We start from the raw sequence: 16,048 nt of genomic DNA on the forward strand, positions 1-16,048 counted from the left end.
CCATAGAGTGACCACTTTATGCTGATGTTTACTGTATTTTGGCAGTTACCTGTGTCCTGAGACCCCTGCAAGTAAACTGGATAGACACAGGCTGGAATTTAATCATCACCTGTATTTCTGATTTAAAGGGAGATGTATAGGTAGGGACTGATGCTGCAAGTTGAAACTGAATTTAAAGAGTTATTTTCTCTGTGAGTACAGTATGTGAGCTGGCATGAGCCACTGTGAGGGTCCTAGTGCTCTGTCTGTTATGCACACATACAGTGAGATGAACTCTGCGGAGGGGAGGCAACAAACCGGGCCTAAAGAGATAGAGAGAGAGAGAGAAATCATGCCTCATCTATTCTCCATGACATTATATAAGCATTTCCGATTACTGCCTTTTTAAAGTGTTTTATTCACTCCACACTGCGCTGGGTGACTAAGTGGTTGTACTTAGTGATCGTGACCAGTTTTCTGTCCTGTTATTTTTAGGATTGCATACGGGTAATATTGAATACCTTCCAGTTACTACCAATGCACTTATTCCAGTGCTAGTGGAACACAGTGGTTAGTGACAGTTTCTCATTGAATGTGTGTTACTTCCCTTAATCAGTAAACAATTAATGTGGATTGATTGATCAAGACAGACAATGAAAGTAATGCACATAAAATATGTATTTTTGTAAAATCTACAATACAGTTGTATAAATTACAAAATGACCTTCACAAACAAGTAACTTTTATCAAATAGCATCTGAGAAAAATTGTGTGAGTAAAAGTGCCTTTTATCTTTTTTTAAGCCAAGTGAAGCAACAAAAAAACAACAGCCATAAAACATTGTACTCCTAAAAAGGTTGAATCTCAGGAGAATCAAGCTAGCATCACGTAGTCATCCAAAGTACAAGTAGCAATTTTTTAAAGCAAAAAACAAACTACAATAAGAAACTACAGCAACTAAACCACTAAGTAACAAAGGTGTAAAATAATAGAGATTATTTTTCCCTACGAATTATATCTGGTTCAGTAGTAAGCCACATACAGGTTATAAAATGTGTTCCATTGGTGAGGGCTCTTCTGGGAATAGGGAACTAGTGTTCCTCTGCCCACCCATGTTCCTCTGCCCACTCATGGCTAAATAACATTACTAGGATGGAAGGACTTGGTTCATTTTAGTGTTTTTGTATGAGTTGAAGGGCTCTATTGTTGGAAGTTGTACTGATGTTATTCTGTTATTGTCCAGTTCACTATAGGTCATAGTGTAGGAGTTCCTGAGTGGTTAAATCCTAGTCACATCATTGGAGGAATAACGTATTGATTATGATAAACAAACCATTTTTATACATTCCCATATGGCCATTGGCCAGTGGGGTAAACTATCTCTCAATGGACTCTTCATACAGTATATTGTTTATTAAAACATTTCAATGCTAGGTACTGTAGATACTAGGCTTCCCTACTCATGCTTCTATGAAAATGTATGCACATGACAGCAGGAACGTTATATAAGAGGAAATAAAAGTCAGATACAAATAATTCAGAAGTGATGCCATGTCACGATACATAGTTCTGTGCTCCACGAGAGAGAGAGAGTACAAACTGAACGGTGTGAGGCTCATTTCACACACATTAAGGCTGTTTTTTCTGCACTCTAAAAATAAATGCTAGGAAAAAAGACTATGAGCATTTCAAAGCACAAATACATAGATGTGTGTTAGCTATAGCACACATGCAGTGATGAGGCTGTGCGTCGCAGCAGGCAGAGCGATTCACACAACTGTAACAAATAGATGGATGAAGTGAAGCAGAAGACGGAAGACACTCCAAAGAGCATACCATTAAACTAGCTCAATGACAAAAAATATACACACTTTCTTCCTTCCATCATCGAAACTGTTACTGGCTATTTTCTATGTTGTTAATAACATTTACCATTGCCTCTGCCTGAAAGAGAAAATATTGAGACATTTCAAACTTGGAAAATTCCTCCTGCAATGAAAAATAGCCCTATACAAGAAATGCAATATAAATTCTTAAAAATCACTGTAGTCAGGAACTATCCTCAGAGTAGAATGGATAGTCTGAACACCTGATGTTGATGATGTCATGGGCTAGTAAACATGCCTGAGATCTCAGCTTGTGCTTGTGAATTTAACATTAACATTGTTTGTGTTTTTTATGTGTTGGCTCAACTGGCATTCTTTCAGCGGACCTGTCCATGAGAGTGCAAAGACCGAGACCTGACCTCAGGTCCCTTAGACTGAGACCTGACCTCAGGTCCCTTAGACAGAGGAAATGACTCTAGTGCCGGCAGAGAAGGTTGTGTCAAGTGTGGCCTCATTGAGGTGAATGTTTAGCCTGTTGAGGGTTAAAGGGGTAGGAAGCTGCCAAGCCTCAGTACCATTGGGGCCCATGACCTCTCTGTCTAACTCAGGGTGACCATCTCGTATTTGTCCTTGACGTTGTTCTCCCCCTGTTTCTCAGGCTCGGCATGGTGCAGCTCGATGAACAGGAAGTAAACGCCGGCCCCCACCACTCCTCCCACCATGGGCCCCGCTACTGGGATCCACCACCAGCAGCCTCCAGCACTGCACAGACCAGAGGAGATATACATACAGGGGTTTAGGAGTTTACATTTGACTTTGTAGTGAGTAAGTTAAAATAAAACATTTAATACCAAATACACTGAGTGTACAAAACATTAGGAACTTTCCATGACATAGACTGACCAAGTGAATCCAGGTGAAAGCTATGATCCCTTATAATGTCACTTGTTAAATCCACTTCAATCAGTGTAGATGAAGGGGAAGAGACAGGTTAAAGAAGGATTTTTAAGCCTTGAGAGAACATGGTTTGTGTATGTGTACCATTCAGAGGGTGAATGGGCAAGACAAAAGATTTAAGTGTCTTTGAACGGGGTATAGCAGTAGGTGCCAGGCGCACCAGTTTGAGTGTGTCAAGAACTGCAACGCTGCTGGGTTTTTCATGCTCAAAAGTTTCCCGTGTGAATCAAGAATGGTCCACCACCGAAAGGACATCCAAGCAAGTTGACACAACTGTGGGAAGCATTGTCGTCAACATGGGCAAGCATCCCTGTGGAACGCTTTCGACACCTTGTAGAGTCCATGCCCCGACGAATTGAGGCTGTTCTGAGAGCAAAAGGGGGTGCAACTCAGTAATGTTTTGTACACTATCTACAGGGTAAATAGTGGTCGCCCGCATTAAAGGGACAGTGCAGTCAAAAACATGATTTACCTGTTTATTTTATGATATCTCCACACTATGAGGTGTAAAAAACACTCTGAAATTGTGAAAAATATTATAATTCCCTTTAAGAGTAAGAGCTTATTGAAAAAATGCTTGGAGTTTCAGCCTGTTCAGGTGGGATGCCGTTTTTGGCCGACAGCATTAAATCATAATCTAATCTAATTATTCGGACCAATGACCAGTTGTCTTCTACCTGCATATGTATCCTCTTAATTTGAAGGGGTAAGCAGGGATGATTCTATCCACCAATCAGGGATGTGTATGAAAATATATTTCAATTTGTATCAACACGCCCACACAATCAGACATCATAATCGATAGCAAAAGGAGGCTCAGGGTAATTATTGATAAAAAATATATTTGCCGTTATTTTCATGTGATACAGTAATGATTTAAAAATACATTGAAAAAGACACTGCATGGGGCTTTAAAGCAACCCAAGAACGTGCCATGGTCTGGGGTACGCTACTGTACATTACACAGGAGGTTGGTGGCACCTTAATTGGGGAGGATGGGCTTGTGGTAATGGCTGGAGCGGAATCAGTGGAATGGTATCAAATACATCAAACACACAGACCATTCCATTTGCTCCGTTCCAGCCATTATTATGAGCCGTCCTACCCTTCAGCAGCCTCCACTAGTACGTTGGAAGCAGATTCCACTACTACCTTTTGTTTATTTACACAGTAAGACCCCCTAGATAGGCTCTCTCTAATCTCCACCTCTCACTACTCCTCTACTCTCTCTCACATTTTCGGGATCAGTGTCCCTTCCACGGGACAGTTGAGCTAATGTAGGCTAATGCGATTAGCATGAGGTTGTAAGTAACAGGAACATTTCCCAGGATATAGACATATCTGATATTGGCAGAAAGCTTCAATTCTTGTTAATCTAACTGCACTGTCTAATTTACAGTAGCTATTACAGTGAAAGAATACCATGCTATTGTTTGAGGAGAGTGTACAATTTTGAACGTGAAAAGTTATTAATAAACAAATTAGGCACATTTGGGCAGTCTTGATACAACATTTTTAACAGAAATGCAATGGTTCATCAGATCAGTCTAAACGGTGCACATACACTGCTGCCATCTAGTGGCCAGAATCTAAATTGCACCTGGGCTGGTATAATACATTATGGCCTTTCTCTTGCATTTCAAAGATGATGATACAAAAAAATACAAAAGAACGGTTGGCTATTCTTTGTATTATCTTTTACAAGATCTATTGTGTTATAATCTCCTATATTCCTTTCACTTTTCCACAAACTTCAAAGTGTTTCCTTTCAAATGGTACAAAGAATATAAATATCCTTGCTTCAGGGCCTGAGCTACAGGTAGATTTGGGTATGTCATTTTAGGCAAAAATTTTTAAAAAAGGGGCGGATCCTTAAGAGGTTTCAATCTGCCTGCTAGTCTATTGATCCAACTATACATAAAGTTGATCTGTTCCCACTCCCCACCAATCTGTTTCTATTAATGCCTAATTCTAATTGTGCTTTACAGATTTGCCAGTTATCTTAATAGCGGGTAATAGTAAAAGCCTAACAATTTCCAATGACCCCCAGATCACCCCTCAAACTCCCACCTAAACAGCTCTTTGCTACTGTAGCCTACGTAGTACATGTCCTGATTCTGTCCTGAACTGAGCGCTTGATCACCTCACTGCAACTCCTTGATAGAGATTAGCCTCCCTCTGCTAGTACTGACTGGTTGGATCCTGTGGGCGAAAGGGACTGAATTACCAGCACTGACGTGACAAGGCCCAGGTAGGAAAACAGACAGTGTCTAAACAGGCTGTGTTTAGCTGCTAAACTACCAGGGGGTGGATGCAGACTACAGGGCTGGTGGATTAGGGTGTGTAATCTATGGCAGAGCCAGGGTGACTAACCATATCCCATGATCAGGCCTGATGACAGACAGACACACTGGGTCACACGATGACGTCTCGTAGACATGGCACACTCCCAGCTCTTCCTACTGTACCTACTGACGTCAAAGAAATGTGCCACTGTACCTGGTCCTATTGCTTTCAGTTTCTCTACAGAGATTCAGTGGATGTAATGTATGGTGGATGGAATGTACGCTTTATATCCTACTATCACCCTTATACATCTCTATCTTAACATCGTGATTACAGCTGTGTGTGCTGCTAAAACGTCTGAGATTTAAGGGACGTACTTAAATCTATATTTCAAATGGGCAGATTACGTCAAATTTGACAGTATGATGTAAATCTCAGGGCCGCAGGTTTATGTGCGCATTAGAGAGAACTAATCTTAAATGTATACGTATATGGATAATCTCATATAGAGATTATATTAATTTGAGTCAGCTTGCTACAGCAGGAAAGGAATCCTGCAGCAACAGGAAATTATAATTCATGGACATTTTTGTAGGGGTTCATACATTTTTGATAAGGGAAAATCAAGTCTTCAATCTCAAAGTGGAAATTACAAACTTTAGAAACCTTTTTAAACTTCAAATACACTACAAGTTTTAAATGTCCTGCATTGCAGGAGAGTTCTCCTATAACAGGGTGTTCAAATTAAGATCCTACATCTGTATGCAAAACATCTGGTAAGATGTAGAGTGAACACGGTATAAAGTAGAGGGTCAAATACTGTACGTTAACGTTTCCCACCCCAGTAGAGGGTCAAATACTGTACGTCAACGTTTCCCACCCCAGTAGAGGGTCAAATACTGTACGTTAACGTTTCCCACCCCAGTAGAGGGTCAAATACTGTACGTCAACGTTTCCCACCCCAGTAGAGGGTCAAATACTGTACGTCAACGTTTCCCACCCCAGTAGAGGGTCAAATACTGTACGTCAACGTTTCCCACCCCAGTAGGGGACCCCCAGCCATTGCACACAATTGTTCTATTCTAGCTCCGGCACTTCTGATTCAGCTAGTGATTTAACCGACCAGCCCTTTTCCGATGAACTGTGCTAGTGCTGGAATAGAACAAATATGTGCAATGGCGCGTTCTCCCCAAAGTGCAGGTTGGGAAACTGTTGACTTTGGCCATTAGATCAGACAGCGCCCTCTACTGAAGAGAAGTCTATAGTGCACTGGCAGAGATGTCCCTCATATCCTTCACATTTATCTTATGTAACTCTTCTTTAGCCCAGCTCTCATTGTTAAATAACTGCTTGTGAATTGCTTCACCCAGGTTTCTCTGGGGACAGTGGAAGTTTGCATGGCAAAGTACAGACATTACAGCCGATGACCGCTTTGCTTATCTAGTGTAAATAAATACCCAAAGACCAGGGACAGCTTTGAGGAGTGATGGCAGAGAGAGGGAGTCTGCCTCTGACAGTAGGACACACAATGGTGCCATTTTTCTGTTATATGAAGCATGGAATATTTATGTGCGGAAAAAGAATCTTACTCTGCCCGCTCACGTCTCCAAGCCTTTTTGAAAATGCAGGAGATACAAGAGGTTGCTGGAAATATTGATTGAGATTGTCAGAAGAGCAGAGATAGCGATAGAGCCGCATACTCCTGCTCTTCCTGAAGGAGGCCAGGCCGCTGGTATTCACTCCCATGTTTCTCACACTGCGTGCCCAACTCCCAGCCACTGCTGGGGAGGAGGACTGAAAAGCAGCATGATGTGCCTGCAGCTCCGCTTGGCACGCTCAGATCAGAGAGGGGCTTTCCTGTCACACACACATACTCTGTTTTTTCGTCTTCATGAATCTTTCAATGTTCTACTGTAAAGTGAGCACGGGCTGTTAGATTTTTTTAGGAGAAGAAAGCTAATTTTCAATTTCAAAGGGTTTCAGGGCAAAAGGCATCTAACAATGTTTGTGAAATGCTACTGTACTTATGGAGGCAATCCAGCTCTCATTTGTGGGACTTGTCTTCTCTCTAGTATAAGCATTGTTGAAAATTACCGGAACACCTCCATGCCCCATCCGGCCACAGCAGTGAAGAGCCTTGGGCCCAGGTCTCTGGCAGGGTTGATGGGATAGCCACAGTTGAGTCCCATGGACACTCCGATGGCCATGATGATCAAGCCAATGCACAGTGGCTCCATCCCTTTAGGAGCTCCAATGTTCTTCCCATCAATAATGGCCAGAATGCACAAGATCAAGGCAGCTGTTCCTATTACCTGGAGACAAGGCATCAGCCATGAGTTTGAGATAGCAATGATCAAAACAGATAATTGACAGACATACAGATGTAGGATCTTAATTTGAACCAGTTTGCTACAGCAGGAAAATAATCCTGCAGCATCAGGAAATGTGAAATATTATGTAGATTATAATTAAAGGGATAGTTTGCCCAAATTACAAAATAACATATTGGTTTACTCAACCTGTAAGTAGTCTATGGACAAGGTATGACAGCAGTCCATGCTTTGGTTTAGATTCCCTGGCAGTGGCTTGCATTGTTTACAAGCGCTAACAGCCTTTTAAACATTGAATACACTGCAAATTTGCATTTCCTGCAGTGCAGGAAAATTCGCAGCAACAAAAGAGTGATCAAATTAAGATCCTACATCTGTATTCAGTATATTCATTACCGCTACAAAATGAACAGTCTGTAGCTACTGCTCATGCTGTTACTGTGATTCCTCCACCAATATAGAAAAGACAGCCTCTCATAATAGCATAACAGTGGTATTCCTTGTAGCTTTTTATGTAATGGTAGATGATAATAGGAGTTGGATACCAGATAGTGACGGGGGAGAATGGCTTGTTGTTATGGTCTGGGTTTTATAATGACTGTCTGTGGCCAGCAGGACTAATTTGCTGTGATGACCTGTGGCCGTCTATTCTGTTGCCTAAGCCTATAATGGGGCTTCCCCTTTCCCCTGGATGAAGGATAGATTAGGCAGCTTTAAAGTCTTTTGAACAGTATCCATATGGTTAGATATTAGGAGCAAACCTTATCTTGGGCTAAAAATACTCAACAACTCAACAATTGCATGAATTACTGTTCATAGAGGGGAAAACGACTGCTTGAATGTTTGCTTCTATTAGTCAGTTAATGATTGTTTTCTGATTATATTTTGACCCCCTACCCACACACCCAACCACATAACCACATAACCACATAACCACACACACACACACACACACACACACACACACACACACACACACACACACACACACACACACACACACACACACACACACACACACACACACACACACATCAAGGTTGGGCTGAATTCGAATTGAAGGCAGTCAATTTAGGAAGTAAACTACAATTACAATGAAATAATTGAAAAAATAGCATTTATTTTCAAAGACTTCTCAATAAACTGAATAGTAAAGCTATTTATATAAAAAGTTTTTAAAAATCCTTAATTTACTGTAAATTTCACTGCCTTCAATTCGAAACCAAACTTGCATGTGCACACTCAGCTCTTGGGTATTCAACACATATGGTTGTTTTTGCTCAGCCAGTATTGCTCACAATATATGTATGAGAGCAACAGCTGTTCCGGACGACTGTGTGATCACGCTCTCCGTTGCCCGATTTGAGTAGGAACTTTAAAACAGGTTAACATTCACAAGGATTACCAGGAATAATCTGCATGCTCTGAGTACCAGGATGCCTACTCAGAGCATGCGCTGACCAGCTGGCAAGTGTCTTCACTGACATTTTCAACCTCTCCCTGACACAGTCTGTAATACCTACATGTTTCAAGCAGACCACTATAGTCCCTGTGTTCAAGAACGCCAAGGTAACCTGTCTAAATGACTATCACCCCGTACCCCGTATCACATCTGTAGCCATGAAATGCTTTGAAAGGCTGGTCATGGTTCACATCAACATCATCCCAGACACCCTGGAGTCAATCCAATTCGCATACCGCCCCAACTGATCCACAGATGACGCAATCTCTATTGCACTCCACACTGCCCTCTCCCACCTGGACAAGAGGAACATTTATGTGAGAATGCTGTTCAATGACTCAGCTCAGCGTTCAACACCATAGTGCCCTCAAGCTCATCACTAAGCTAAGGACACTGGGACTGAACACCTCCCTCTGAAACTGGATCCTGGACTTCCAGACGGCCGACCCCAGGTGGTGAGGGTAGGCAACAACACATCCGCCATGCTGACCCTCAACACGGGGGTCAGAGCCTTGGCAGGACCAGGACAACAAACTCTCCTTCAACGTCAGCAAGACTAAGGAGCAGATCATGGACTACAGGAAACAGAGGGCCGAGCATGCTCCCATTCACATCGACGGGGCTGTAGTGGAGCGGGTCGAGACCTTCAAGTTCATCAGTGTCCACATCACTTAGGATCTATCATGGTCCACACACACCAACACAGTCGTGAAGAGGACACGACAACTCTTCCCCTTCAGGAGGCTGAAAAGATTTGGCATGGGCCCTCAGATCCCCCAAAAGTTCTACAGCTGCACCACTGAGAACATCTTGACTGGCTGCATCACCACTTGGTATGGCAACTGCTTGGCATCAAACCACAAGGCGTTACAGAGGGTAGTGCGTACGGCCCAGTACATCACTAGGGCCGAGCTCCCTGCCATCCAGGACCTCTATACCAGGCGGTGGCCCTGAAAAATGTAAAAGATTCCAGACACCCAAGTCATAGACTGTTCTCTCTACTACTGCACGGCAAGCGGTACTGACGCACCAAGTCTGGAACCAACAGGACCCTGAACAGTTTCTACCCCCAAGACACAAGACTGCTAAATAGTTAGTTAAACAGTTAACCAAATAGCTATCCAGACGATCTGCATTGACCCTTTTTTGCACTAACCTTCTTGACTCATGACTACTGCTGCTGCTACTGTTTATTATATATCTTGTTGCTTAGTCACTTTATTCCTAGCTATATGTACATACCTACCTCAATTACCTCATACCCATCGACTCAGTACTGGTACCCCGTGTACATAGCCAAGTTATCGTTACTCATTGTGTATTTATTATTACTTTTATGTGTTATTACTTTTCTATTATTTCTTTATTTTCTCCCTCTCTGCATTGTTGGGAAGGGCCCATAAGTAAGCATTTCACTCTTCGTCTACACCTGTTGGTTACGAACCATGTGACAGCTAACATTTGATTTGATTTGATTTGACACATACTACTGCCTGTTCACCATGTACGCTTAGTTACTTACATGCACATGACTGATCTAAATGCATTCGGGGGCCCGAGGGGTGCAGTGCTCTAAGGCACTGCATCGCAGTGCTAGAGGCGTAACTACAGACCCGGGTTCAATCCTGGGCTGTATCACAACCGGTCGTGATCGGGAGTCCCATAGGGCGGTGCACAATTGGCCCAGCGTCATCCAGGTTAGGGTTAGTTTGGCCGGGATAGCCCATCATTGTAAATAAAAATGTGTTCTTAACTGATTTGCCTGGTTAAATAAATGAATGCTCACGTGCACATTCACTTATATACATACTATTACACAAGTACTGGCATGTTCTAGCTCACTTCAAACATAAATCAGGGTGTGTGCCTGTGCGGCTCATATCATTCAGTAACAAAAAGTATTAGGATATGGTTAGATAACCATTGATGGTGCATCTCTCACCTGGTCTACGAATCCTCCAAGGACTGAGATGTGCTTGGCAGGGTAGGATGCCCATATATTAGCTGTGGCATTGACACCAGTAACTTGCATAACTCCTCCTGTGTGTTCCATTAAGGCATCTATGAAAAAGGGAATAATGGAATTATCCATTGAGTTTTCCCAATAATGTTAGTGTTATTAATAACCTATAATGTTCCCACTCCAATAATGATCAATACCTTTCCATTCAAATATCACACTGGCTAAATGCTATGAATTTGGGTTCCATTTAGAATCTCTGCATTAATGTGTATGATCATAATGATGATGATTATTGTGACAGTGATGGACATGATGACAGTAACACCTACCATAATACAACCCATAGACAGCACAAGATCCAGCGAAGGCACCCAGGAACTGTGCTGCCACGTAGACAGGGAACTTCTTTATAGGCAGCTTGCCCAGGACCACCATGGCCAGGGAGACTGCTGGGTTCACATGAGCCCCTGGAACAAAGGTCAAAACTGGATTTCAAAACAAGGTTCAAGCTTTTGTAGGAAGTCTGAGACACATTCATTTATAACCACTATCCTTATTTAGTGGATTCAGTCATAGACACAATGACGGCACAACACTAGGCGGGGCAAAAGGTGGGGACCGAGGCTCTGGGTGACCTCAGCGGGGCAACACTGCTGGGGGTTTCAGAGCGCCCCAAACACTAATCCCCAGCCCTGTTCACTAACTGTGGCCACAACAGCTGGCTGAAACATCCGATCGGAATTGGGTCTGACATAATCTGCCTGAATCTGCTTAAGGCTCGTGCAAACTGCATGTCGTTGGAATGACCCGGTCATGACACACCTCCGCTAACAAGGGTGCTGGTTTACTCTGCCTGTAAATTAGCATCGCCGACATAGGAGTGAAAAGGAGCGGGGGGAAACAGAAGTGTGTTGTGTTCCACTTGGAGAGGCTAGCCTGGCTGGGAAGACTGGAGACCCATGCCCCAGTAAAGCTCATTAGTCCAATACCTGTGATCATCATCAGAGATGTCACCTAACAGCGTGAAGGCTTCTCATCCACACATGGGCCCCAGGGTTGAATGGCCCAATCATGCAGTAAAGGTTCCTATACTGTAGCCTACTACACACTCCATTCTTGCTGAATTCATTTTCGCTCAAGGAAGCTCCTCAATTAATGATTAATCCACATTCATCCAAACATGGCATAAATGTTGGCTTCCCAACACTGGTCTGATGTGCTGCAGCTGTAAACCAGGCATTGAGGATGAGGGGTGGTCCTGAGTTGAGCTTTAGAGATACAGTACAAAGACTAAGCTCACACTCTGCCAACACTGGATTTTCTAAGATGAAAGCACATTGAGTATGGCTCATATAACACTCATATTATCTCATATGCTACAGTGTTCATATTATCCCGGGGGTGGGCATTAAAAGCTCTAATCACGCCGTTGCTCTTTTATGTCCCAATTGTGATGGAAATTACCACGGCAATTTCAAATTACAACTCATCATCCCCCATTACGTAAAGCCTCGCTGAGACATAATGAAACCCTTGATTGCTGATTAAAAAGCACTCTCCACCTTGCTCAGCAAGCTCACCTAAGGCAGCGTGACTTTTAAAAAGTAATTCCCCCTAATGTTATCCCTCTGTGTCATTATTGCTGCCGAAGCGAGAAGGAGAGGGCGATCCTTGCTTTAATCTCTATGGAATGCACCCAATAAAGTTCCCCTGGACGTGAGGACACACAACTCCAGCCTTGTAAATCTAGCCGGCACACTTCATCCTCTGACATCAAGAAGCAGCCAGGCATTAGGAATGGGTAATCGAGCTATTGCATATTTCTTCCATTTCCTCTGTGCCTCTTCCCCAGTTAGGGTAATACTAAATGGTCCCCACGTTGAGTCCAGACTGCTATGGAATACTAAGATGATGTTCTCTGTATCATTTTTGCCATGTTGCTGAGTCTCTAGTGATGACCTAGGTATCCACAGTCCATTGCTGTTACTGTATGTGGACTTTCCCCAGGACACAAGTCAGGGTGAAGCACACAGGATAGTGTTAGTGATCCATGACTGTACTCTTTACTTTCTCTCCTGTGATCTACCTGACAATAGGGATGGACATCATCTCCCCCTTTCTCAAACAATGAACAAGTGAACATGTGGATGTGAGGACATCCATGGAGCCATAACACACAGTTACCCAGACATGTGGGAAGTACATGTTGTCCTTTAAGAGTTTAGTACCTGAGAGCAAAGAGAGCCAGACATCCATGGTCAAAGTTCATGACAAAGTAAAGCCTTTTCATCAAAGACAAACAATCATTGATAACCTTTGAGTCCTGCTCACATTTTTTAACCCAAAACCCTTTTTAATATTAAGATCCCTTGGTCAATTGCACAAAATTTGACTTCTGCTTTTAACCCCTCTGAGACACACATGAGCAGGTTTTTGGAGAGGTGCGGGGGCTGCCACACTGGGCACCCAGGGAGCTGTTGTTGTAGGGGGTTAAGTGCCTTGCTCAAGGGCAACGGTACACTCTTAGAAGAAAAGGTGCTACCTAGAATCTTAAAGGGTTCTTCGGCTGTCCCCATAGGAGTACGCTTTGAATAACTATTTCTTTGTAGAGAAGGTTCTACATGGAACCCAAAAGGGTTCTACCTGGAACCAAAATGGGTTTGCCTATTGGGACAGCTGAAGAAACCTTTTGGAACCTTTTTTTCTAAGAGTGTAGACAATGGAATTTAGGATTTGATACCACCAACCCTCCTGTTGCTGGCTCGCCTCTCTAACCGCTAGGATACGTGCCACCCCTTTTGTAATTGGACAAGTTGTTTGTGGATAGAGGTGACTGAGTGCAAAGTATCATTTTTTCTCTCAGTGTTCATCTTGTGTTTTTTACAGTAATGACACTATACTACATCTGTCAGTATCTCAGTCTCTCCTTTTGTAGTTTCCTGTTGCAAACAAAAGAGGATATAATGAGAAAAAAAGGCCTGTCTTATAAAATGAGGTGCTGACCAACTGAAAAGTCTCAACACTAAACACACATGTTGTGTTACAACTTCAATCATACTGCAAAATCAACTATTTGGGATGTTAGAACACTGTATGTTGGCTATGTGCTGAGTGGACTTTAGAAATGGATGTTGAGAATGCAAAGTTATGGAAAGGAGGTATGGTATTCACCTGACACTCCCCCAGCCACGTAGACGGCCATCATCACCCCCAGAGTGAAGCCGATGTGTATGGTTAGGGGTTCTCCCAGAGCTCCCTTACTCAGCACTGTCTGGGCCACCGAGCCACATCCAAAGAGCTGGGACGGAGACAGAGACAAAAAACACAAGCAAAAACATGTTGGAAGGAGGAAGAAAGAGTCGTTGTTTTTTAATTTCCAATTACGCACTAAAGACTAGTCCTCTTGTTCTACAGCCTTCATTTCTAATTAGATGGCCCTTTTAGATCAGTGCGTTCCCCCTGAACCCTGTAAGAATGCCATAGAAGATGTCCCATTTGAAGCATGGGAAATTATCATTAATCCTTTCATTGTTTATTAGAAGGACAAGTAAATCAAAACAAAAGTGTTGAAAGAAGGATGCCGTCCAAAAATAGCTGTTTCTGTTGTGAGGAGTGGATTAGTCCGTTGATGCTGTGCCGCTGACCTAGATGACCACTGACTCACTGAGCCCACTGAGACTGAGCCTCAGTAAGCCCAGCCACTGAGCTGTGACACTTAGACAGACAGGACAGGACGGGGAGGTGAACCTAGAGGGGACAGGTGGAAGGCAAAGGACAGGTCAGCTTATTAAGGACCCCTGTAGATGTCACCTCAGTAAACAGTGTTTCCCTCCAAGCTTGGTGATGATGGGGAAATGTGTGTGTTTTTACTGCAGTAATAATGCAGAGAGAGAGAGTGTGTATGTCTGTTAAGGGGAATTATGAACTGTGAATTGGACCAGGTGGTCTATCTTATGCTAATGGTTTCTCTGTATCCAGTGTAATGTATATCTGTTCTCATTCCATTTCAAATCACTGTATTCATTGGCAAGTTGATTGCAATTGATGGGGGGGGGGGGGGGGGTATGCTTTAAAACCATGCATTAAATATTGATGCTATCATATGATGATTTACAGCCTACAAGTAACATATAGGGTAGCCGTGTTCATCAAATAATGAAGCTTGCGGAAATATAAAGGTGTGCAGTATGCTACACAAATTGGGTCTATTTATTCACAGATTAGATACATTCTAAGGAAATATGAAAGTCAAATCACTGTGATGATCATACATCATATGGAATGGTGCATGGTGCATGGTGCCTGCTGCATGGTGATTGGTGCATGGTGCATGGTGATTGGTGAATGGTGCATGGTGATTGGTGCATGGTGATTGGTGAATGGTGAATGGTGCATGTCAGTAAAGCTTTACTGTGTTTGATCATGTTTTTCTTGATGTCTGAAAACACCAAGCATCCCATTAATTCTCCCCCTCCGATCCTCCACCTGTCAAACTTGCCATTACAACATTCTCTAGATGTCTTAATTATCTCCCAAGGAGTTTCTCAGACCAGAATTACGGATGAGCACATCAAAGAGAAGCCACATTATCAGGATATATTAGTCAGCACCTAAACATGTCAAAACATGATATCCCTGTTGACAGATCAAGTCCCCTGAGAACAATTTTGACACCTTATTACCATACTGTTGCAGCTTTAAAGCAGACTATTAAATGACAGTCAGGTGATGAGGGATAGTGTCCATGTACTTACTATTAATACGAATATCCCCAGAAATTCTGCGAGGAACTCTTTGATGATGTCCTTCCTCAGGGCACATTGCTCCTTCATTTTTCTTTTCCTCTCAAGGTCCATATTTCCCGAGGACATCTGATGTCTCACTCTTGTCAGGACAGACAGTTGAAGAGTAGTGTGAGTGTGAGCACGAACATGAGCGTCTCTCCGGTAGTTCAGGATATAACCCCTCCTCCCCTTAGTAGCCTACTACGCGTATATTATGTACACTCGACTGACATGACCTGTTCATCTTTTTCTTCCATGAAACTGTCCCCCATCACCACCGCTACCACCAGACGTGCACTCTTTGGCTCTAAGTGCTTTATTGGTCAATAAGTGTTTGATTGGTCAATAATGACTCCAATGGTCAGCTACTGACTGAACGTGGACAGAGCGCATTTATACGCGCTAATGTAGACAGTGTGCATTTACTCATAACTTGTCTATTTTCTTTCAACAAAGTCATT

General features: G+C 42.9%; 1 protein-coding gene across 1 annotated transcript; it reads right to left on the bottom strand.

The window, feature by feature from the left end:
- Nucleotides 1–639: 639 nt before the first annotated feature.
- LOC106562200 (aquaporin-9) lies at nucleotides 640–15,847 on the bottom strand. The gene is made up of 6 exons (XM_014126900.2): nucleotides 15,558–15,847; nucleotides 13,975–14,101; nucleotides 11,133–11,270; nucleotides 10,783–10,901; nucleotides 7,143–7,360; nucleotides 640–2,567 (listed from the first exon to the last, which is right to left on the bottom strand). Exons 1-6 carry the CDS (start codon nucleotides 15,672–15,674, stop codon nucleotides 2,405–2,407), a joined length of 882 nt encoding a protein of 293 aa, XP_013982375.1. The 5' UTR covers nucleotides 15,675–15,847; the 3' UTR covers nucleotides 640–2,404.
- Nucleotides 15,848–16,048: the final 201 nt, after the last annotated feature.

Source organism: Salmo salar, chromosome ssa11 (genome assembly GCF_905237065.1).
Source record: "Salmo salar chromosome ssa11, Ssal_v3.1, whole genome shotgun sequence".
NCBI lineage: Eukaryota > Metazoa > Chordata > Actinopteri > Salmoniformes > Salmonidae > Salmo > Salmo salar.

Coding starts and splice junctions, on each gene's coding strand:
- LOC106562200 (XM_014126900.2), bottom strand. CDS start 15,674: ATGTCCTCGGGAAATATGGACCTTGAGAGGAAAAGAAAAATGAAGGAG. Junction 11,271..13,974: donor CGTGGCTGGGGGAGTGTCAG/GTGAATACCATA, acceptor CCTTTGTTCCAG/GGGCTCATGTGAACCCAGCA. Junction 7,361..10,782: donor TTGGAGGATTCGTAGACCAG/GTGAGAGATGCA, acceptor CCTTGTCTCCAG/GTAATAGGAACAGCTGCCTT.